The 21,983-nt window shown below is 41.1% G+C and overlaps 1 protein-coding gene and 1 long non-coding RNA gene across 2 annotated transcripts; both read left to right on the top strand.

Annotated features, from left to right (window-relative positions):
- The first annotated feature begins 403 nt into the window (after window positions 1–403).
- On the top strand, window positions 404–15,570 carry LOC113425818 (galectin-6-like). Its single transcript, XM_087971232.1, has 13 exons — window positions 404–455; window positions 1,225–1,293; window positions 4,858–4,890; window positions 5,322–5,395; window positions 5,722–5,932; window positions 6,368–6,493; window positions 7,357–7,445; window positions 7,765–7,951; window positions 9,882–10,016; window positions 11,561–11,590; window positions 12,265–12,353; window positions 14,046–14,208; window positions 15,146–15,570. Exons 2-13 carry the CDS (start codon window positions 1,240–1,242, stop codon window positions 15,290–15,292), a joined length of 1,338 nt encoding a protein of 445 aa, XP_087827358.1. The 5' UTR covers window positions 404–455; window positions 1,225–1,239; the 3' UTR covers window positions 15,293–15,570.
- A 2,563-nt stretch (window positions 15,571–18,133) lies between these two features.
- On the top strand, window positions 18,134–21,966 carry LOC113431458 (uncharacterized). The gene is made up of 3 exons (XR_015750555.1): window positions 18,134–19,150; window positions 21,206–21,294; window positions 21,869–21,966. It is a non-coding gene; the product is annotated as an uncharacterized LOC113431458 (long non-coding RNA).
- Window positions 21,967–21,983: the final 17 nt, after the last annotated feature.

Genomic DNA, 21,983 nt, shown 5'->3' with positions numbered 1-21,983 from the left:
GCTGCTGTGTTGAAACAAATCTGACTCCAAACCCAAATCCACGTCAATTGGTTGTGTGTGTATACAAAGCCTTTTCAGAACTGCCCCAAGGATCATTTTTCACTGGGGAAGACTGATCTGGTCAATTTCTGTCTCTCCCTGTAATTTCTGCCCCTTTTTGGTGTGATTCATCTGTATGGTCCAAATGCAGTTTTGTTGCTAAGGTGGTGTGTTTACTTATCTCCTGTTCTGGGATCTGTTTTACCCAGAAACATTGTGGAAGGAAAAAGAGGAATTTTTCATATGATTCCCCCCCCCCAAAAAAAAGTTATAGTAAAGCCTAAATCTTATACGATATCAAAGATTATAGTGATGGCATTGTTGAAGAAATCATGTGTGATATCTTTTCAAAATAAAAGTAATACCTTTTGTTTCCTTTACAGAATATAGATCACGTTACAAATTATGAGATAATAGTAAGTAGATTTTTTTCGTATTCCATGACTATTTTGAGTAATATTCTTCTTGTATGCCATACAACATGCCTTTCGTTATTCATACCCGCTAGAATGCCATCTTCTTTTACTATCTTCAGAGACTTTGGAGCAAAAACTGAGTAGGCAGGCCAAAATATTTCACCTGTTTCATGTGAAGCAGCTTCAAATACCTATTACATCCCCTAAAAAACACTGACTCTTAAACTGGAGTGATGGCTCCCCTGGGTTCTGAACAGCAAAGGGAGAAACATATATTTTGGAATTGTCTCCAAGGGACAACTTGGGGATGGGAAGTGCTTCCCCAACTTGTGGTTCTTCTCTCTGCAAAATGGTAAATTGTTGGCTCAACTAGTCTTTCTGTCAGATGCAATTTTCCTTATGAGATGCATTTCCTCATTTTGCTTCCCAGGATTAATTTTAATCAGAATTTGCTTTGGAAACCAGCTTGGCTTTGTTCTCCTTGAAAAAGAATAATGAAGTTTTGGATAAGCTTCTAGGATTTTGCTGATATATATAATAGCATTTTTCCTGCAATCCCAACCATTTCCTTGACTTTGCCTGCCTTGAAGATATAGCATTATGTTCCTACTCTGGTGTTGTGAGGCCATTCACATCAATATCCTCCATGGCCTTCAAGAGCTCACCAGTTTATTTTAGTGGGCTGCAGCGGCCCAGGCAAGGCCCACACCTATCATGTACTGGCACAACTTATGAAGGAATCCGTAATGTTTTTTCTTCTTCTTTATAGTCAGTCGGAGAAAAGATGATACCTATTATGAAGAAAGCTAAGGATGACAAAGGATTGTCTAAACTGATAGTAAGTAGAGATGCACTTAACGTCTAATTTCTGCTGTTTTCAATGTTATCTTTTTGAGATAGGGTTACTCTGCAGACTGCTCCCCCCCCCCCGTCCCCTCAAGGATTTACATACATTTCAGAAATTTATTTATTTATTGGACTTCCGGTTTGTCGGCTTCGCGAGTGGCAGGGATTTGCGATCCTGCGCGATCCCTGCCGCGCTAGCCGCTTTGATGCCTCCGATCCATCGATCTGGAGGCTAGGGCTGCCATGAAGAGGCAGCCCAAGATAGGAGGGATCAGGACAGGGGGTTGGGGTCTTCGCAGACCCCTTCCCCACCCGGCTTAACCCTCTTTCTCAAGGCGGTGGAGCGGCGGTCTGTAATGGCTGCCACAAAGAAGCTGACAGCTGGACAAGATTGTGCTGGAGGAAGAAGGAGAAAGTGTTGAAGCGAAAGTTTCTTGGCTGAACTGGACTATAAGATACAAGTAATACAAGTAATATCCTAAAAATTTGGATTTTTTTGAAAGATACTTTGTTTCCAGAAGAGATTTACAAGCGGCGAGTGAAAGTGTTTTAAGAGAAAGTTTACTCTCCTTCCACATGGATTTAACAAATGGATATTGAAAATCCTGCTATTTTATAGAAGGTAAAAACTCAAAGCTTTTTGTTATAAGTGGGAAGGGAGAGGACAAAAAGAAAATTTTCATTAAGATTTTGCTGGAGGAGATGCCTGGAAGATTTTGAGATTGGAAGTTAATTGTAATAAGACTTTAAAATACAGATAGGGGTTTTTTTTCCCTTGCCAACTGATATTACCCCAGGAAGAAAAAGTGTGAAGAACTTTGTGTTCTGTTTGGATTGTTTGATGACTTTGGGATTTGGGATTTTGGGGAATTGTTTTAAGTTTTGAATTATCTTGGTTGTTTTAAAAAGAAGAAGAAGAGAAAAAAGAAGAAAAAAAGGTTTATAATGGCTTTATTTGTTGATGAACTGAGAGAGGACTATGGTAGAATAAAAAAAGAAGGTAAAGACGGTGTGAGAGAAATTTTTTGCTTATCAACAAACTTATCAACAAACGCAGCAATTAATGGAGGATACAGAAGAAGAAGAAGAAGAAGAAGAAGAAGAAGAAGAAGAAGAAGAAGAAGAAGAAGAAGAAGAAGAAGAAGAAGAAGCCATCTTTAATGAGTCTACAAAATTTACAAAGCTGATTAAGAAAGGAGGGAAAAAGAGAGGAAGGAAAAAGACATAAGATTTAAAAAAAAAACATCCAAGAAAGAGAAAAATAAGATGCAAATTCAATATACTGCTAGAAAGCAAAAGAAAAGAGAAATGCAACAGGGGGGGGGGGGAGCGAAGGGGGGTAAAAAGACCAGATAGGATAAGATAGAAAGGAAGAAGGGGGGAAAAAGCCAAAAAGGCATGAAATAAGGTGTGGAGAAGACATCTTTTTTTTATGGATAATGGGTAATGCACAACTTTGTTTTAAAATGTTTCTGCAAGGTACATGATAGTATTGTAGTATTTGTATGAGAATCAGAAAATTAGAATTTCATAAGGCTTAAGTAAAGATTAAAATATTAAAGGTTTAATAATGACAGATTTTAAGATTTAATAAAATATTAAAAGGAATGTCTAAAACATTTAGTTTAAGTATAGAGTTTAATTGACTATTGTGTGGATGTTTGTATGAACTTATTATTATGGTATTTGTTTATGAAATAGATAATTGGAATGCTATGAGATTTAATGTTTAATTATATATTTAATTACTTTATGGATTTACTATTTTACTAAGTAGAATGTACTAAGCAGAATTGGATAGGGAATTAGGTGTTACCTTAAATGTTAATGTGGGGAGCGATGGAAAGGCATCATACTTCGATTGGTGATTTCAGGAGAAATATTTTTTTTTAATATGAATGAGATAAATGGATAATTAAAAAGAATGGACAAAAGATATAAATATAATGATTTAAATTAGGATGAAATAAATAAAATAGAATTAAGAAGAGTGGAAAGCGGGGAGAAGTTATAATAAAGATATAGAAGGGTAATAAGATAGGTAATGGCATATAAGCTGAACATGAATTTAATTGAAGTCCATACAAAGAGAGGTAATCCGGGGCCAAGCTACTTTTTAAAAAGAAGTTTTATGTTTTTGTGTTTTGTGTGTGTATGTCTGATTGAGATTTAATAAAACCTTGGGAGAAAGCGAGAGGAATATTTGTAAACAAGGCAGAGGGAAATATGAATATGATGAGTATAAAATGGATAAATATAGAAGAAATGTAATTGAATAAGAGTAAAGAGAAATAATGAGAAATTTGTTAAAAAAATATTTAAGTGGAAATGGGATATACTAGAATTGCATTGTATAAAACAATGTTTTATTTGCCTTGTAAAATTTATAATGGAAAGAGGTTCAATGTCTTTAATGTTTAATGATGCTTTATTTGTCTGTAAAATTAATAAAATTTGTTTTTTTTTTTTAAAAAAAGAAATTTATTTATTTATTTACTTGATTTGTCAATCGCTTACAAGGTAACAGGTGTAAGTATAAACATAGTTATGAATACATGAAATGGATACATATAAGAAAAACAAAAAGAAATAATAGGACAGGGACGGTAGGCATGTTGGTGCGCTTATGCATGTCCCCTACAGACCTCTTAGGAAAGGGGTGAGGTCAATAGTAGACAGTCTAAGGTTAAAGTTTTTGGGGTTTGGGGAAGAAACCACCGAGTCAGGTAGAGTATTGCAGACATTGACCATTCTGTTGCTGAAGTCGTATTTCCTGCAATCAAGTTTGGTGCGATTAACCTTGAGTTTGTATCTATTGTTTGCTCTTGTGTTGTTATGGTTGAAGCTGAAGTATTCATTGACAGGTAGGACATTGCAATGTATGATTTTATGTACTATACTTAGACCGGACCGAAGGCGGTATAGTTCTAGGTTTTGTAGGTCTAGAATTTTGATTCTGTTGGCATAAGGTATTCTTCAACGAGTAGAGGAGTGGAGAAAACTATAAATTCTTGAGGGTATTTAAAGGAGAGCATCATTATGACTATTATGAGAATTATGAGAGATTCTGGCTTCATAAGTCTTCCCCGGAGCTTAGAAGAAAAGCTTAAAAGAAAAAGTCAAGAAACTCCATCAATATTTGTACTTTTCCAGAAGGTGTCTGTTCGGTCCTAATCATTCTATGTTATGATAAGAAATACGTTTCCTATCTGAGTAATGAAAGTATAAGTATAAAAATATGATATGCCTATGTAATATTGAAGATGGCAATGACAGCATGGAGAGAGAAGTCATGTGTTTTTAGATTATTGGACAGTAGCCTTTTCCTTGGTCACCGCGGTTGTTAGGTGGCCTGTCTCTTTGTTGATGTTGCATATTTCTTTTGGTTTGATCTAGTCTGCTCAAGCCATCCCATTGGTGTTAATACCCTCTATGGCCCTCATGGACTCTTTCTTGATTTAAACAAACTGTAGTGGCCCAGGCCTGATGCACACAAATCCTGATAGGATACACTGCCACACCTTAATTATAAAGGCATCCTTTGTTTCCATTTTAGAGTGTATTCACTGATGATGAAGATGGAACAACTGTAAGTGGCTTCTGTTTATTTTCTGTCTTTGCTTTCTTTCATATTCTTCTTTGACCTGAGGAAAGCACCCTTCTTATCTTTATTCCGCCTAAACCAAAAGCATCTCCAGACTCCGCAGAGCATCATCAAAACAGGAAGAGCCAAAATATTCATTCAAAGGCATCTATGACATAGGGTGACCGTTTTTTCTCCTTCTTGAAAAAGCAGAACAGGTCCATGGCTGCAGTTCTGGTGCTTCCTCCATGCCTTCCTTCCTCTGCCATGTTGGGGGGATTAATCCTCAGCAAAGGCCCTCCCAGAGTTCTTTGTTTGACTTGGAAGCCATATAGAAAGGCTTCTACAAGGCACAGGTTGCAGTTGGCTGGTTCAAAAGACAACATTGTGTTTTGCAGTAAATTCATTGCCTTGGTTCATAATTTTCTGCCTTCCAGGGTCAAGCTGTCCCTGGCGGACTCCATCCTGGGATGTCTGTATATATGCAAGGCACAGTGCCCGAACACAATAGGTAAGATTTCTCTGGGGGCTCAAAGAAGGGCAAGAACTACCTCACTGAAAATAATAGTGATAAGTTTATTATGTCAAGACTAGATTGTATTATCCTATTGCATGACAAGATAAAACCCTTTCTTAATTCTTTGTATAGTTCCGCTTCCTGCTTTTTCCAACTCCAAGTAAGCCACAAGAGCTAGGAGCTTGATTCTTCTCTTAAACCAACAAATTAGAATATTACAGATTCCAGCTTCAAGGCAAAGGAGGAGAGGGCAGAACTCTACTCTGAGATTCCTGCACCTCCCATTTAATTTTCTGCTTGTCTTTTCCTCTCTCTTCCAGAACCTGGGTGTACTTCCAGGTGGAGTTTGCCTGTGGCCAGCAAAAGGGGGATGATGTTCCCCTCCACTTCAGGTCTCACATTAATGGAGAGACAGTTGGCTTCAGCACATTTCAGGATGGCAGGTGGGGAAAGGAAGAGAAACTCATGAATCCCTTCCAAAAAGGCAAGCACTTCGAGGTCCTCTGGATTATCCATGATTTCGGATACCAGGTTAGTACACGTGACAGAGGCCCCTTTGGGGCTGCAGGTGCCTCTTTGTTCCCCCTTCAGAATTCACCCTAGAGTAGCATAGGGATAGAACAGAATAGAATAGAACAGAACTGGAAGGACTTTGAAGGTCTTCTAGTTCAGCCCCTGCTCAAGTAGGAGACCCTATGCAATCTCAGACAAGCAACTGTTCAATCTCTTCTTAAAATCCTCCAGTGATGGAGAGGCCACGATTTCTGAAGGCAAAGCTGTTCTACTGGCTAATTGTCCTCACTGTTAGGAAGTTTCTCCTGAATTCCAGGTTGCTTCTCTCTCTGATTAGTTTCTAACCATTGCTTCTTGTCCTGCCCTCTGGTGCTTTGTAAAATACGTTGACCCCCTCTTTTTTGTGGCAGATCCCAAGTGAGACTTGATGCCTTTGGCTTTGACCTCTGACAGGTCCTGGTGAACAGGAACACCTTATGCAACTACAGCCACAGAATCCCCCCACAAAACATCCGGGTCATTAGCATTGATGGAAACCTGGAACTGCAATCTCTGTCCATGATGGGAGGACAAGTCAAGGTAAGTATTTGATATTGACAAGTTGGCACTTCCTGATCCTTGATCTCTCTCTGGAGACTGATTCTGAAAATTCAATTCTCAACCTATTGCTTTCTCTCTCTGCTTTCCAGTCCTTCTCATACATTTTTCTTCATCCCTACGAATCGTGGCCGTTCTGGGTCCTCAGTTGCCTTGGCTTACGACTCTGCATGCTAGCAAAAATATCCATCCTAAAGTGATGCTAAAATCAGCATCTGAACAGGGTACAAATTTACCCCAGGCCAAGATCCTGTTTTACCTCTTGTACGTAGATGAATATAAAGCAGTGTTTCTCAACTTGATAATGTTAAGATGTCTGATTGGACCAACAGGCAGGTTTCAGATGTTTGCTAGGCACCTTTCCATTGCCTGGTTGTTCCTTGGGAACGTTCAGGGAAAATGAAAGGGATGAGAACATTGTCTCATCTGTTATTAGAATGCCCATCATCCTGTATGTGATCTGGACTGGTAAAAATTCTGGAACTTGAGGGCCAACATGTTGGAAGCACAAGATTAGCCTGGGTGGGAAGCTGTCCATGGGAGGCGGCCCATGGGACTTCCCTACCTTGTCCAGGAGATGCTGTGGTCTCAATGCAGTTGGTGGCCTCTACCTGTCCCCCACAGAGCTAAAGCAGAACCAGTCCATGGCTGCAGTTCTGGTGCTTCCTCCAGCCTTCCTTCCTTGCCACGTTGGGGAATTAATCCTTAGCAGAGGCCCTCCCAGGAGGTCTTTGGTTGACTCAGAACCTCACAGAAAGGCACAGGTTGCAGTTGGCTGATTTGAAAGTCAAAGTTGTGTTTTGCAATGAAGTCATTAGTTTGGTTCATCATTTTCTGTCTTCCAGACTCACCCTTACGATCACCCTGTCTCTGGTGGACTCCATCCTGGGATGGCTGTATATATTGAAGGCACGGTGCCCAAAAAAGCTACCAGGTAACATTTTTGGGGTGGCTTCCAGGAAGGGCAAGTGGCTACCTTGCTAATAAGATTATCATGTTGTTAAGAGAAGGTTAAACCATTCTGTGCCAAGATTAAAGCTTTCCTTAATTCTTTGGATGGTTCTACTTCCTGTTTCTTCCAACTCCAACTAAGCCACGATGGCTAGGAACTTGATTCTTCTCTTCAAGCAAAAACCCAGCCTCCTGTGGATTCTAGCTTCAGGAAAAGGAGAAGGGGGCAATGAGAACTCTACTCTGAGATTCCTACACCTCCCTTTTAATATTCCTCTTCTCTTTTCCTCTCTTCCTTCCAGGTTCGTGATGAACTTTCTCTGTGATGAAGATATTCTCTTACACTTCAACCCTCGCTTTCCTCAGCAGTACGTTGTGCTCAACACATGTCAGTCCGGCAGATGGGGAAAAGAAGAGGTTCACAAGATGCCTTTCCGGAAGGGCGAGCATTTTGAGGCCATCTTCATTGTCAATGAAGCCGAATACCAGGTTGATACACGTGACAGAGGCTCCTTTGGGACTGCAGGAGCTCCTTCATTCCCCCCCCACCCCACCCCACAAAATTCCCCATTTGTCTGGAACTATGAATGTGTTTAATACTGACCTTCTCAATGTTATATTTTCAGATAGGGTTTAAGTGATGTGCAAGCAGTCCTTGTTTAGTGAAACGGGGCCAGCAACTTAGTCATCAATGGGGTCAAAAACTTGACTGGTTTTTTATTAGATTTCTGCCTTTCTTTGCAGTCAAATGCCAGGACTAGTTGCAAAGTTACTATTTCATCAGTATCCTAACTGCTAACAGTCACTAAATGAGGACGACCTGCTGCGAAATGGAAAAGCTTTTGGTCCAGAGGGGAATGAAGGACTCTCCCTTTTTACATGTACTCATTTTAACCATTTTGATCTCCTCTATGACTCTGCTTATTCTGCTCAGCTTTGGGGTGGCAGGTGTTCCTCAGTGGTGGGATTCAATTTTTTTACTACCAGTTCTGTGGGTGTGGCTTATTTGGTGGGCATGGCTTGGTGATCATGTGACTGGGTGGGCATGACTTAGTGGTCATGTGGCTGTGTGGGTGTGCTTGGTGGTCATGTGACTGGGTGGGTATGGCCAACTCAATGTCACTCACATCAAGGGGTGCCTCACCTGGCCCCTCCCCTCCCAGCCATTCCTTGTCACCCAGCCTCAACTCATCTATAGTTCTGTAAAAATGTTATTCACCTTTTTTGACTTTATTATCTGCATACTATAGATGTACTTTCATGAAAGTACCACTGAAAGGAGGAAATGGCTCACATGTTTTACCCAAGAGTGTGATAGGCAACAGGCTTAAGGGGTTGCCACAAAGAAAGGGGGACAATGTATTTTCCAAAGAAGCAGAATGCAAACAAGAAGCAATGGATGGAAACTGAACAAAGAGAGAAGCAACCTAAAACTAAGAAGAAACTTCCTGACAGTGAGAACGGTGGAACTGCCTGTCTCCAGAAGTTCTGGGTGCTCAATCACTGGAAGTTTTTAAGAAAAGACTGGACAGCCATTTCTCTGAAATGGTATAGGGTTCACCCCAAGGTCCCTTCTAAGTATTATTCTGACACCGTTCCCAAGTTCTCTACTCAGAGTTTGGCATCCTCAGTTTTCTTGCCTGAGCTGGGGGTTGGACTAGAAGACCTCCAAAGTCCCTTTCAATTCTTGTTAAACACATGTGTATTTTATGCTCTGGACTATTGACACTGAATGCATGTAAACCCTGAAAAATATGTGGTAGCCCTGGGCAAAGGAAAGGCAGAAAAATCACTCTAGGTGTAGGGACAGTGTAAAATATTAACACATGAAAAATAATGGAACAATTAAAAATAATAGCACAGTTTTTCTCTCTCTCTCTTCCTATTTTTTTTCTTTCTCTCCCTTCTTCTCTCTCTCTTCTCTCTCTCTCTCTCTCTCTCTCTCTCTCTCTCTCACACACACACACACACACAAACACACATATACATGGAACACTTTTGTAACTTAACAGACATGCATTTTGAAGCAGCTCCTTTAATTTTCTCCAAGGCTGGAGTGGATTCCCCCACCCCCTCTGTCAGACCACACTCCTTCTCACTCCAGGCACTTTAACTCACAAGGGGAAAGCGATACTTGCAGCATCCATGCCTCTCTTCCTTTCCCTCCGGGGAGAAAGAGGACATGGGGAACGGAAAGCTAGGAGAGCAATCAGGGCAACTGAGCGACCAGGCGACCGAGTTGGGGGCATGGCCTGCCAGAGGTCGCCACTGGTTCGACAACCCACACCAAATAACCGCTACCGGTTCGCCCGAATAGGTGCCAACTGGTTGAACACCACCTCTGGTGTTCCTGGTTTTGTACAAAGAAAATGGGCGATCCCAACTGAGACGTTATCACTTCTGCTTTGTCCTCTGACAGGTCCTGGTGAATGGAAACCCATTCTGCAAATTCAAGCACAGAATCTCCCCCCAATTTCTAAAGTCCATTAACTTTGGGGGAAACCTGGTGTTGCAGTCTATGATCGTGGTGGGAAGAAAAATGGAGAGGAACATGGTAAGTGTTTTCTATCCACAAGTTGGCACCTCCTGACCCTTGATCTCTTTTTAGGAATAAATACTGAGTTGGTTCAATCCCCAAGCTGTCACTTTCTCTTTTGTCCCTCCAGTTTTTCTTCTTGGACATTTTTCTTAATCCTTAAGAATTGTAGCTCCTTTTGGTCTTCAGTCGTCTTGGCTTACAACTCTGCACGCAAGCCAAAAAAATAAAATAAAACCCTATGGTGAGACTAGGACCAGCAACTGCACAGAGAGCAATTTTACCCCAGGCCAAGATCCTGCACTTCCCCTTGCAAATGTCCATAAAGCAGAGTTTCTCAACTTGGCAACTTTAAGTTGTGGGTGGCTCAACTCCCTGAATGGCTTAGCAGACACTTGCACATCCTTATTAACAAACACAAACAGCCAGGATGTGTGCAATGGCCGAACAGGGCAGCCTGCCTCTTCAGTCAGAATATTAGAAGTCTGTCTTATGTGCTTTCCCCACTGAAGAGCCAGACTCTGAGACACGGAGTGATAACCTTCTGTGAAACATCCAGAAAAGATGGTTGAGCCAAGGCCACAATGTAATTTTTGGTCTGGTGCAAATATCTTTCTACATTTTTGTACAATGAAGGGGACAATCCCCAATTGTGTCTTAATCAGTTGCTTGTCCTACTGCAAGTTTCTCACACACAAACAGAGTTTCTTGGGTGATGATCAATTTACTACAAGTTACAGTTACACACTGAACAAAGGAATGCAAAAGAAGTGGAGGCTTGCCTGTAAAGTTTTCTTTGTGAATGGAAACATGCTGAAGATTTGTTCAGACTCAGTTCAAGGTTTCAGAGCTTGAACAAAGTTATCAGACAATCCAAAGATCAAAAGTTCAAGAAGCAGAATCCACACACAATTCCTAGCAAAGGGAACCGAGGCAGAGCAGAATAGAAGGTCTCTTCCTTTGCTTGGTGAGTAGCCCAATAGACTTTCTCTGCTCTGCTCTCTTTTCTACTAATCTGGTGTGGGGAGTGAGATGCCATCCTGTCCTGGCACATCCAGCAGCTTGGGGTGCCTGTGACTCCTCAGCCTCCTGTGATGTCTGACTTGGTTTTTCCTGAGGCTGACAGTCCGCAGGATCAGCTGGATAACCTCCTACTCAGAATCTGAATCCAGAGCCTGGGCCATGACTTCGCTGTTCTTTTTTCTGCCTCTGTAACACTATAGAATTCCTGCCACATTTGAACACCACAAGGTTAACATAACACAGTCCATTTCCTCCATTCACCCAATAGAATGATTTGCAACAGGCTAAGCTAATATCAACCCAGGTTATAACTCTGTTGAACAACTGTTACAAAGCAACCACAAAGGCTTCAAGGGACCTGAGCGATTGTGCCACACAAATGCAGCGGCTATTGCCTTCCTGTCCTTTAGGGCAAGTTGTTGCACTGCATAGGGGACAGCACAAAAAAGGGGGGCAGCGGGGAATGGACAAGGACATCCAGGGCTAAGGAGAAAAAAAATGGATTTTTTAACACCGTCTTTGGATTTCTCTCCCAACAGTTGTTGACAGGCTCTGCAATCTACTACCCAGTAAGTATCCAAAGACTTGCTAACTCAGCCTCTCTCACCTGTTTAATGTTTGGTTTGGCTCACAAGCTTATAAAATCAGAGGGGGTGGGGGAAGCAACAGTGAGTGTAATATTTAAGGGGAAATTAGCTTTTTGGTTGAGCTTTTTGGTTGAGAAGGGGGCTAATATTAGTCCATTTCCCTCACATTAAAATCTGCACAAGGAAGCCAGCTGTTAGAATCAAGGTTTATGATTTGATCTACAAACGCAGTCTGTTATGGTGCCATAAACCAAGGGGCTTTCACGGGGTTTGATAAATAAAACTGAGCAGCCATGCCAACACCATGATAGCCCTACCTATTTTTTGTGTGCATTGCACATTGCTTGGGTACTTCTGTTCAAGCTAACCAAAGCCTACTGAGCAAACAAACACTTGAACCCAGCTGGTGTCTTACTATTGAGGCCAAAAATTACTTGCCTGGTGAAAGGCAGAGATGCTTGTAACCACGAGGAATGCAGGCAAAGATAAGGTGTGAGATAAGATCTCACAAGCTGCTTTCTGCCACCTTGTGGGTCTCCCACTTGGCAGCCCAAGACCTACTGGACTGCAACTACTCTGACCCCCCAGCTAGCACACAAGAACTGAACGCTTGGACAGGGGGTGCTAAGTGTAACCTGGATTCTTGTCTATTTCAGCCAGTGCCCTACAGGGGCGACATTCCCGGAGGACTGGAAACCAACAGGACCATCACAGTGCGAGGCTTTATTCCGAAGAATGCTACCAGGTCTCCGGTCTCTCTTTTTTTTTGCAGGGCTGATTTGGATTTGACACAGCAAAGCACCAGTGCTAGGGCCCTTCGTAGTCCTTTCCCAGTTGATCCCCTTTCTCTGACTCTCCCATCTCCTCTGTACACCCGTAGTGTCAGCCCAGAGGATAAGGAGGTGAAGGGGAGTGGAAGCAAATTCCACACATGCAATCTTTGGAACTCACTGCCACAAGAAGAAAAGGCAGTTACCTAAGGGCAGAGTTGCCCAAAGAGGGACATCTGACATGTCATGATAGGATTGGCTAATTGTTTAGGGCAGGGGTCGCCAACCTGTTGGACCTCAGGGACCACCAAACTCATAATTTTAAATCCCAGGGACCACTAATATGAATTTTGATTGATTGTGGCTTGCTCACGTTGGTGGGAGAGAGAGATGTGATCTAACCTCTTTCTCTCCCTCCCTCTCTCACACATACATACACCAACACACAGAGGCAGGGGTAGGATTCAAATTTCTTAACAACTGATTCTGTGGGCATGGCTTAGTGGTCATGTGACTGGCTGGGCATGGCTTGTATGTAAATATTATAAATATTTATGTAAATATTGATTTATTTTATAAAAAAAGAGCAACTTTTACCCATAATCAGGCAAAGCAGGCAGGCAGATTGAGTCGCTCACAAAATAACAGATTCACTCAGAGATCTATCTTTCTGCCATCGGCTACCTGAGTCTGTCACATAAAATTTGCTAGCAAGTAAACTCACAAAATTAATTCACAACACACCATGTATGTAAATATTGATTTTTTTTTATAAAAAAAGAGCAACTTTTACCCAAAATCAGGCAGAGCAGGCAGGCAGATTGAGTTGCTCATAGAATCACAGATTCACTGAGAGATCTGTGTTTCTGCCACAGGTTACCTGAGTCTGCACTGAATAATAGAAGCTTCAGGCTCAGTTCTGCTTTTAGATTAGCTAGAAAGTAAGAAATCCAACAATTTCCTGCTTTCTAGCTAATCTAAATCTCCCGGCACAGCAGAACAGCTGATGGTCAGGGAAAATAAAAGGAAAAATGGAAACGTAGCAGGCAAGTTTGCCAGGTCAGGAGTGAGTGGGTGGGGAGAGTTCCTGCTGGCCATGTGGGCTGAGCAGCCTTGTCTTCCCGTGCAGCCTGGATTAATTGCTTTTGGGGGGTGGTGTTCTAGGGGTGACATTTCTCGGCAGACCACCAAAATTTTCTCACAGACCACCAGTGGGCCGCGGCCCACTGGTTGTCGACCACTGATTTAAGGAACTCTAGCTCAGGAGGCGGCTGTAAAGAATGATTAGGACCAGAATAATCCATTAGGCAAGATCAGCTGGTCTTCATTGGAACAATGCTACTCACTAGTAGACTGCTGCCCAATATGCATTTTTTCATATGTGTCTCTCATTTATTGCTCACAAAAAGTTGCTTTGATTGTGGCAGAACGTAAATGAAATGAATAAATACCTAAAATAATAACTAGAACTTAAAACATTCAGCAACAGCCTACCAATAAATAATATTTACAAAGAGGAAAAGAGATTCCCCCCCCCTCTTTTAGCCTTCTCCCATGGAGGGAACTGTCAGGCTGCTAATGGATTAAAGGGGAGGGGGATCAGATTTCCTTTTAGTACTTCCAAGGTCTAATCTCAGATGTCTGCTTTTTTTAAAACTCTTTCCAAGGTTTGAAATCAGTTTAATAGTTGGCAAGGATATTGCTCTGCACCTTAATTCACACATGAAACCACAGAGATATTTGGTATACAACTATTATCTGAATGGCGAGTGGGGAGCCGAGAAAAATGATCTGCCCTTTAACCCTTTCCAATTGGAGCAATACTTTGAGGTGAGTTGGTCGATTCCAGTAGGAAGGAGTATCAATAGGGAGGAGGTCACAAAAGTCAAGATGGCAGCCACATCTGATGCTATCGCCCCTATTTTACCTGACTTGAATGGACAGCCCTGGATCCCATCAAAGAGCTTGTTTTGGTTGGCCGACAAGAAGGCAGGTGGTGTGGAGGAAAGAGAAGACCCAGCAGGTGCTTCCCAAAAGTGTAAGACTCCACCCCCCATAATTCCCAGCGAGTACAGCTTTCAGGAGTTGAAATCTGAATCTCTGCTGGAAAAGAGGGCATTGAGAACCATGTGTCAACCTTCTGACTGACAAACTCAACCAAAGCAAGCATGGCCGAGACAATACCACCTCTTAACGCAAAACTTTATTGAGTACATCGTTTTGGCAAAGATGAGCGCAAAGCCAGATCTAACTATTTCCCGTGCAAACCCACCTAGTTAAAGTTTAGATTCTCCTTCCCCCTGTTAGATCAGGTCACATTGTCCAATGGAGTCTCCTGGTATTGTTGTGAGAAAGTCTTTTGGCTCTGGTAAACACCTGCCAAAGTGTCCTTGGTTCTCATGGCTGGCTTCTTGATGTCTGGAGCCCACATTCCATCTCCCCCTTCCCTCCCCAATGGTTCATGGGTGAGCCGAGAAGCGACAATAGTTGTAACAGCCAAAGTGCAACTTCAAAGCTTGACGACATGATTTTAGGTGTCTCCTGGAAAATTGTCCTTGCATTGCCCTTGGGGTTTTTCGGGACGGGGAAGGAAGAGGGTGGCAGTTGCAATGCCTCTCAATGAACATCCACCCTTTATGAACTGGACATGCGTTTTGATTTTGATGTAAGCTGTGGGTGGTGTGGGTGGCAGACCCTCCTGCCTGGAGGATCAAAAGTGGCCCAGATGTGCTAATTTGCCAGACTAATGTCCTTCCTCCCTTCTCAGATCATGATCTGCTGTGACAGACACAAGTTCAAGGTTTACACCAGTGGCCGTCACCTGTTCAACTTGGCCCATCGTTATGCCTTGACTAGACAGATCCGCACTCTTGAGATCAAAGGAGACGTGACCCTTTCCTATATCAATTATTAAGCAATGGAGCCGGGGGAGACATCAGTAGCAGCACAGTTTCCCCCCTTTTTTCTCTCTCTCTGTCTGCCAGTACACTTCGAATCCTGCTGAATTTGAATGGTCTACAAGCTCCAGTAAATCAGTCAGTCAATTAATCAATCAGAGACTCAAGAACAATATTAAGCAGCATTTTCAATCAAGCATCTTGATCAAGGAATGCAACAGACTTACTTTTCTGCCTTCTGAATTTGATCTGTAGAAGATACAAAGCATTTTTAAAATAAAGTTGGTACCTTCCAGTTATGTATTGAGTTTTGCCCCAGGACCGATCTTGCCACAGTTGTTATGTGAATCATTGCAGTTGATAAGTGAGTAACCCATTTGTTAAGCAAATCTGGCTTTCCCCTTGACTTTGATTGACAGAAGGGCACCCCAGGACACTGCAGCGGTCATAAATATGAACCAGTTGCCAAGCATCTGAATTTTGATCACATGATCAGTGCTGTTGTAAGTTTGAACAGTCACTAAATGAACTGTTGTAAGTCAAAGACTACCTGTAATACATTTTAAAGAAATGCAAAAAGACCTGAAATCCACTGTTTTCCTTCTATTTATCCAGGGTTATTTGATTTTGCCACATCTCTGTGCAATTTTTGTTATTTTCTCCGATTCTGGTTTCGTGCTGATATAAATGAATATATCATCATACTGTATAATCATTATATGTAAAACAAAATGAAGTATGTATTGCTTCTTAAAATGCTTAGCATAAGATGTTAATAACTAGAACAATTATAAGCAGTTTTTAAAGACATTTAACAGGAAAGAGCTAAATGTCAAACCACAAGCAAGCAAGGTGCCAGCAGTAACCGCAAACAGGGAACAAAAAGGGCAATAAAAGTTTAAAACTGTGAACCAGGAAAATGGGAGGGGGGGTTAGAGTGCTTTAACAAGATGCAGTGCAAAAAAAAAAAAAGCAAACATCCAAAAGAAAAGAAACCAAACCAAAGTAATTAGAGCTCTAGGTACATTAAAAAAGAAAACATTTACAAAATATCAGAACACAGAACAAAAGATATATTAAGAAACAGGACAAGCAGGAAAAGAGAAAAGTAAACCATGATAACAAGGAAAACAAACCTGAGGCCAGGGACCTTGCAAACACAAAATACTACTTTATCTAAACACAAACAGAAAGCCCAGGACATTGCAGAAAACAAACACAAAAGATTAATTATAAAGAACAAACATTTATCCAAGGGCTAGAAAAGTGAAGATTGGATGATAAAAACAATTCAAGCACATCTACTCACTCAAACACTCTAGCATTCACTCCTCTTCCTTCCTCAAGAGATTGCTCTCAAGACACAATCACCAGACAGGATTAAAACCAGTAAAACAATCACAAATACAAAAGCCCACCTACCTGGGGGGGCTCACATTGCAGCCCTGGTTAAAAGGGCCCAGCAGAGATTAGATTACCTGAGACTTCTCAGGAAACAACAACTGAATGGAAAACTGCTGGTGACCTTCCACCGCTGCACCATAGAGAGTATCTTAATTTACTCCACCTGTGTCTGGTTTGCCAATTGCACCGGGGCAGATAGGACAGCGCTCCAGAGGGTTAACGTCATTGCCCAGAGGATCCTTGGCTGCCCTCTCCCCTCTTTGGAAGAGCTTTATAGCTCCTGCTGCCTTAAGAAAGTTCAAAACATTCTCAAAGATCCATCTCATCCTGGGCTCCCTTCTTCTTCTTCTTTTTTTTTTTTTGAACTATTACCATCTGGTAGACGGTACAGAATAATAAAAACAAGTGTTGAAAGGCTGTCAAAATGCCTTTCTTCTGAGGATTCGATTTTCCCACTGGGAGAGCTCCGGTGCAAGGATACAGACAACTGCTTGAAAGCTGGATCTTTTTATTTTTCAGGAAGGCGAGAGATAGCAAGAAGTCTGCGTTCCTGGGCTAGCTAGCTTTGTATGATAAGTCCCTGATTTTTTATACCTTCTCTCCTTTTGTGTGTGTGTGCTTGTGTTTGTATTTCTTAATGTTTTAAATCCTGTCGGGGTTGTATTCATTTCCGCCGGAGGGTAAACTCCGCGGGGTGCAGAAGGCAAACTTTGCGGGGTGGTTTGATTGGATTATCGGTTTCGTCCTAAACTTTTTTTTGCTTAATGGTTTCTTATATTTGTTTTGTGGCAATCTCCTGTCTGTCTCCTTTGCAATATATTTTGTGTCTTTTGTCTGTTTGTTTTGCTGATTTGGCATGTCTTGTGTTTGTAAGGGTTTTCTTTTCTTGTTTCCTTAGTTTTCTTAATTATTTGGGCTTTTGTCTAAGGGGCTTCTTTAATACCTTTTACTTGATTCCTTTTCCTATGCAAGTTTATTTTATGGCTGGCTTGATGTTCCCTTTGGGCTTTTCCTGCTTGGGTGACACCACTGTCCTTGTGAAGTTCCCTTTCCACACAAGGACAAACAGGCTGAAAAACAGCTTCTATCCCAGGGCAGTAACTCTATTGAATTCTACTATATAGTGCAATATTAATGCAGTATCGGGTTTTCAATTCAATTGTATAGAATGCGAAGGAGGTGTGTTTGTGTTTATTTTCACAGTCAATATACACTGAAGATGGTATTTAATTTTGTTGTACGAGATGCAATGACAATAAGGTAAAGTAAACTAAACTAGAGATCAGCTTCAAAGGAAAAAGGAGTATAAAACACCATGTGATTACAGTTGAAAGTTGCTAGCCCCAGGAACGCTGTTCTTGTGGTCACTTGCCTTCCTGAGAACAATTAACCAGATCTGGCTTTCACGCAGCTTGCGTCGAATCCTTCCACCTCACGTCCTCCCAGTCGGGAAATTCGAACCTGGAAAAAGGGAAAGGCTTTACTGTCAACAACTGCTTTTGGGGGCTTTGGGGAGAGATAGCAAAAAGGGAGGGGGAGAAAATGGGTTTGAGCAAGGGGATAAAAGGGGCTAAATGTGAGTGACGTGTTCACTTTACTGGGCTCATATTTGCAAATACACTAATAAAATTCCTTGCTACTTTCAAGTTATTGTCTCAAATAGTCCCATATGTGATGTGAACTGTTTATCACAGTGCCATTTTGGAACTGTTTGTGCTCTGTTGTCTAAGATCACAGCAGATACAATGATATGATGGGACTTGTGGGGCCACTCATTCTTATCTTTATGGTGTTGTCAGTATTAGATACTTTTTTGGGTTGCTTCCTTGTATTTCATAAAGCTGTTCAATTAAGCCACTGTTGTCCATCAAAAGGTATTTTGCTGCTTTTGGAAGTCTTTCAGAAGGGATTAACTTCTTGTTTGGAGAAAGTGAGTTAACCCCTGATTAAAAAAATATAAAAAGACATCTGATGGAAAGAGCACTGAGTACCTAAAACCATTTGGAGAAGGTTGATGAATCAAAATATCAGGGTTTTGGCACCCGAAACAAAGCACAAATAAGGAGCTATGAAATGCCTCTCCTTTTAGAAGAAATATTCCTCAAGAGAAGCCTAGATTAGACTTGGTCCTCACAGGGAACGGAATGAGGTGGGATGGAAGAATTACAGAATGATATGTTAACCTGCAAGAAGTTATAACTTCACGGAGAGTAGAGATACAAGTTTTTAGTTTCAGTTTGAGCTTGGATTATGGAATTGTGCATGATGCAACGGAAGATTAGCACTTCCTTGTAAATCAAGTAACAATATAATCATTGAGTTCTGGTAAGGAGCCTAGGGATTAAGATATAAAAATGTGGCAGAGGAGCTGAATAAAGTCACTTTGAAGAACACCAAGGAGCTGAAGAGCAACCAAGGAGATGCATCTCTTTTTTATATTTACTTTGATTTGTACGCTTTCTGCACAGCAGGTAAGGCTCAATTTTCTGGGTTACAATAGCTTTTCAGCTGGGGTGCCTGCAGATGAAATGAGTATTCATCCTTTGAACTTGTTGTCCTCCCTCTTTAATTTACGCAGTTCTTCATGAAGGGATTGAAAAATCAAGCAGAGGGCTTTGAGTACTCGGGCTTGATAATAGACTATACAAGGAAAAGAAATATCACGAAAAGACTAGCCTCTAAGACATTAGAGGATGAGTATAAAGAACTTGAAAAAGAGTTACAGAAAATGCCACAGAAAAAGGACATTAAGTTAAAAATGGATATAATTAAACATAAAATGGGATTAATGGAAAAAGAAGAATTAGCACAGAAAATCAGAGGCACGAAACAGAACTACTTTGAAGATGCAAATAAACCAGATAGATGGTTAGCATATAAACTGAGAAAGGAGAAAGAATCAAGGAAAATATTGCAATTAATAGATGATCAAGCCAAGTTTGCTATGGAAGCAAAGAGAAGGAAATTATACGAGACTATTACGGGAAACTATATACACAAGAGAATATTGATGATGAAAGAGTTAAGCAGTACTTACAGAATGCTAACCTACCCCAGATACCTAAAGAGATTGCAATAATGTTAGAAAGTAATATAACGATGATGGAGTTAATTGAAGCACTTAAGAAGCAAAACAATGGAAAGGCACCAGGCCCAGATGGACTTCCGGCGGAATTTTATAAAACACTACAAGAATCGTTGAATCTTCCATTGCTAGAAGTTATGAATGAAGTTATGTCAAAGAAGAAGATACCTAAATCATAGTCAGAAGTTTATATTACACTTATCCCAAAAGAGGAGGCCAACTCATTACAAATCAAGAATCAAGACCTATATACAAATCAAGAATCAAGACCTATTTCCCTACTAAATGCAGATTGTAAAATTTTTGCTTCAATATTGGCAGAAAGACTTAAAAAATACCTAAATAATTTTATTCACTCTGACCAAAATGGATTTCTGCCAAAGAGACAAATTAAAGACAATATGAGAGTAATTTTGGACACTTGGAATACTACAAGGCGCACCCTGAAAAACAAATGGCTTTGGTATTCTTAGATGCACAGAAGGCATTTGACAATTCATGTTATTACAGCTGGAACAGATGGGTTTTGGTAAAAAATTCATCCAAGCAATAGAAGCTATATATCATAAACAAACAGCAAAGGTAATGATAGAGGGAGAATTAACGGACTCTATTGATATAAGAAAAGGAACAAGACAAGGGTGTCCACTGCCACCTTTGTTGTTTGTGTTAACCTTGGAAGTGCTAAACAGAAACATCAGAGAAGAAAAGGACATAAAAGGGATGAAAATTACAAAAGAAGAATTTAAATTGCAAGCATTTGCAGATGATCTGGTTTTCATCTTAGAAGACCCACTAGAAACAGCATTAAAATTGATAGAAAAGATAGAGGTATATGGGAAGGTGGCTGGTTTGAAAATAAAGACAAAACAAAGATTTTGACAAAGAATGTGTTATCAAGACAAAAGGAAGAACTGGCGGATATATTAAAAATCCAGGTCACGAATAAGATCAAGTACTTGGAGATACATTTGACAGCAAGATGTAGTACACTAAAAGAGAGTAACTATATTAAACTTAGCCCAGATAGCCCTAGATTTCCTGAAATGGGAAAATTTACAACTGTCATTAATGGGGAGAATATCAACAATCAAGATGAATATGGCCTCTTTGACCCCTCTTTCAAACCAGCGGATCCTCTGTCCAAAATGTAGACTTTGCTGTCTTCAAAAGAATGATTGAGGACATAGATAAACCTCCAAGTGGCCTCAAGGACTCTCTACAAGGATGCAAATGACCAGCTGTCTACAAGGAATATAAATCCTTCCATCCTCCACCATCCAGTCAGAGCTGAATAATTAGCAGAGGGCCCCTCAAAAGCACTTCATTCGACTCAGAAGCCAGATGGAAAGGCTGAAAGCTTGCGGTTGGCTGCTTCAAAAGCCAAAGTTGTGTTTTCCAGTAAAGTCATTGGTTTGGTCCATCATTTTCTGTCTTCCAGGCTCTCCCTTACTATGAACCTGTTCCTGGTGGACTCCATCCTGGGATGGCGGTATATGTGAATGGCACAGTGCCCCAACAGAGCAACAGGTAACGTTCCTTGGGGGCTGACAGGAAAGGCAAGATGCTACCTTACTCAAAAAAATAGCAATAGCACTTAAGACTTATATACCGCTTTATAGTGCTTTACAGCCCTCTTTAAGCTGTTTTAGAGTCAGCATATCACCTCCAACAATCTGGGTCCTCATTTTACCCACCTCGGAAGGATGGAAGGGTGAGTCAACCTTGAGCCTGGTGGGATTTGAACTGCCAAATTGCAGCCAGCTGATAGTCAGTACAAGAGGCCTGCAGTGCAGAACTCTAACCACTGTACCATTGAGGCAGCGAAGATCCAATAGACATAGGATTATTATGTTGTTTATGATAACTTGTGTGATCCAAATTTTGCCTTTCTTCATTTTTTGGGATAGTTCCATTTCCTGCTTCTTCCAGCTCCAACCAAGCAATGCGGGTTAAGAATTGTGAGGTTTCTCTTAAAGCAAAACAACATATTATCCTACAGATTGTAGCTTTAGAGCAATGGAGAAGCCGGGGGGGGGGAGAACTCTCATTCTCCCACCCCCTCCATTTCATTTTCCTCTTCTTTTTCCCCTCTTTGCTCCAGATTCAGGGTGAACTTTGCGTTTGCAAAGCATAAGGGGGGCGATCTTGCCTTCCACTTCAACCCCCGCTTCAAGTCAAATCAACTTGTGATCAACACGCTTGAGTCTGGCAGGTGG

Source organism: Notechis scutatus, chromosome 8, assembly GCF_049901735.1.
Source record: "Notechis scutatus isolate UNSWTSFEM ecotype Mainland chromosome 8, rNotScu1.2, whole genome shotgun sequence".
Taxonomy (NCBI): Eukaryota; Metazoa; Chordata; class Lepidosauria; order Squamata; family Elapidae; genus Notechis; species Notechis scutatus.
This window is presented reverse-complemented; position numbering and strand designations above follow the sequence as displayed.

Excerpts from the sequence above, each read along its gene's own strand:
- LOC113425818 (XM_087971232.1), top strand. The coding sequence starts at position 1,240 with ATGATACCTATTATGAAGAAAGCTAAGGATGACAAAGGATTGTCTAAA. Across the intron at positions 1,294-4,857 it reads AAGGATTGTCTAAACTGATA|AGTGTATTCACTGATGATGA; the intron begins GTAAGTAGAGAT and ends TTTCCATTTTAG. Across the intron at positions 14,209-15,145 it reads AATTGGAGCAATACTTTGAG|ATCATGATCTGCTGTGACAG; the intron begins GTGAGTTGGTCG and ends CTCCCTTCTCAG.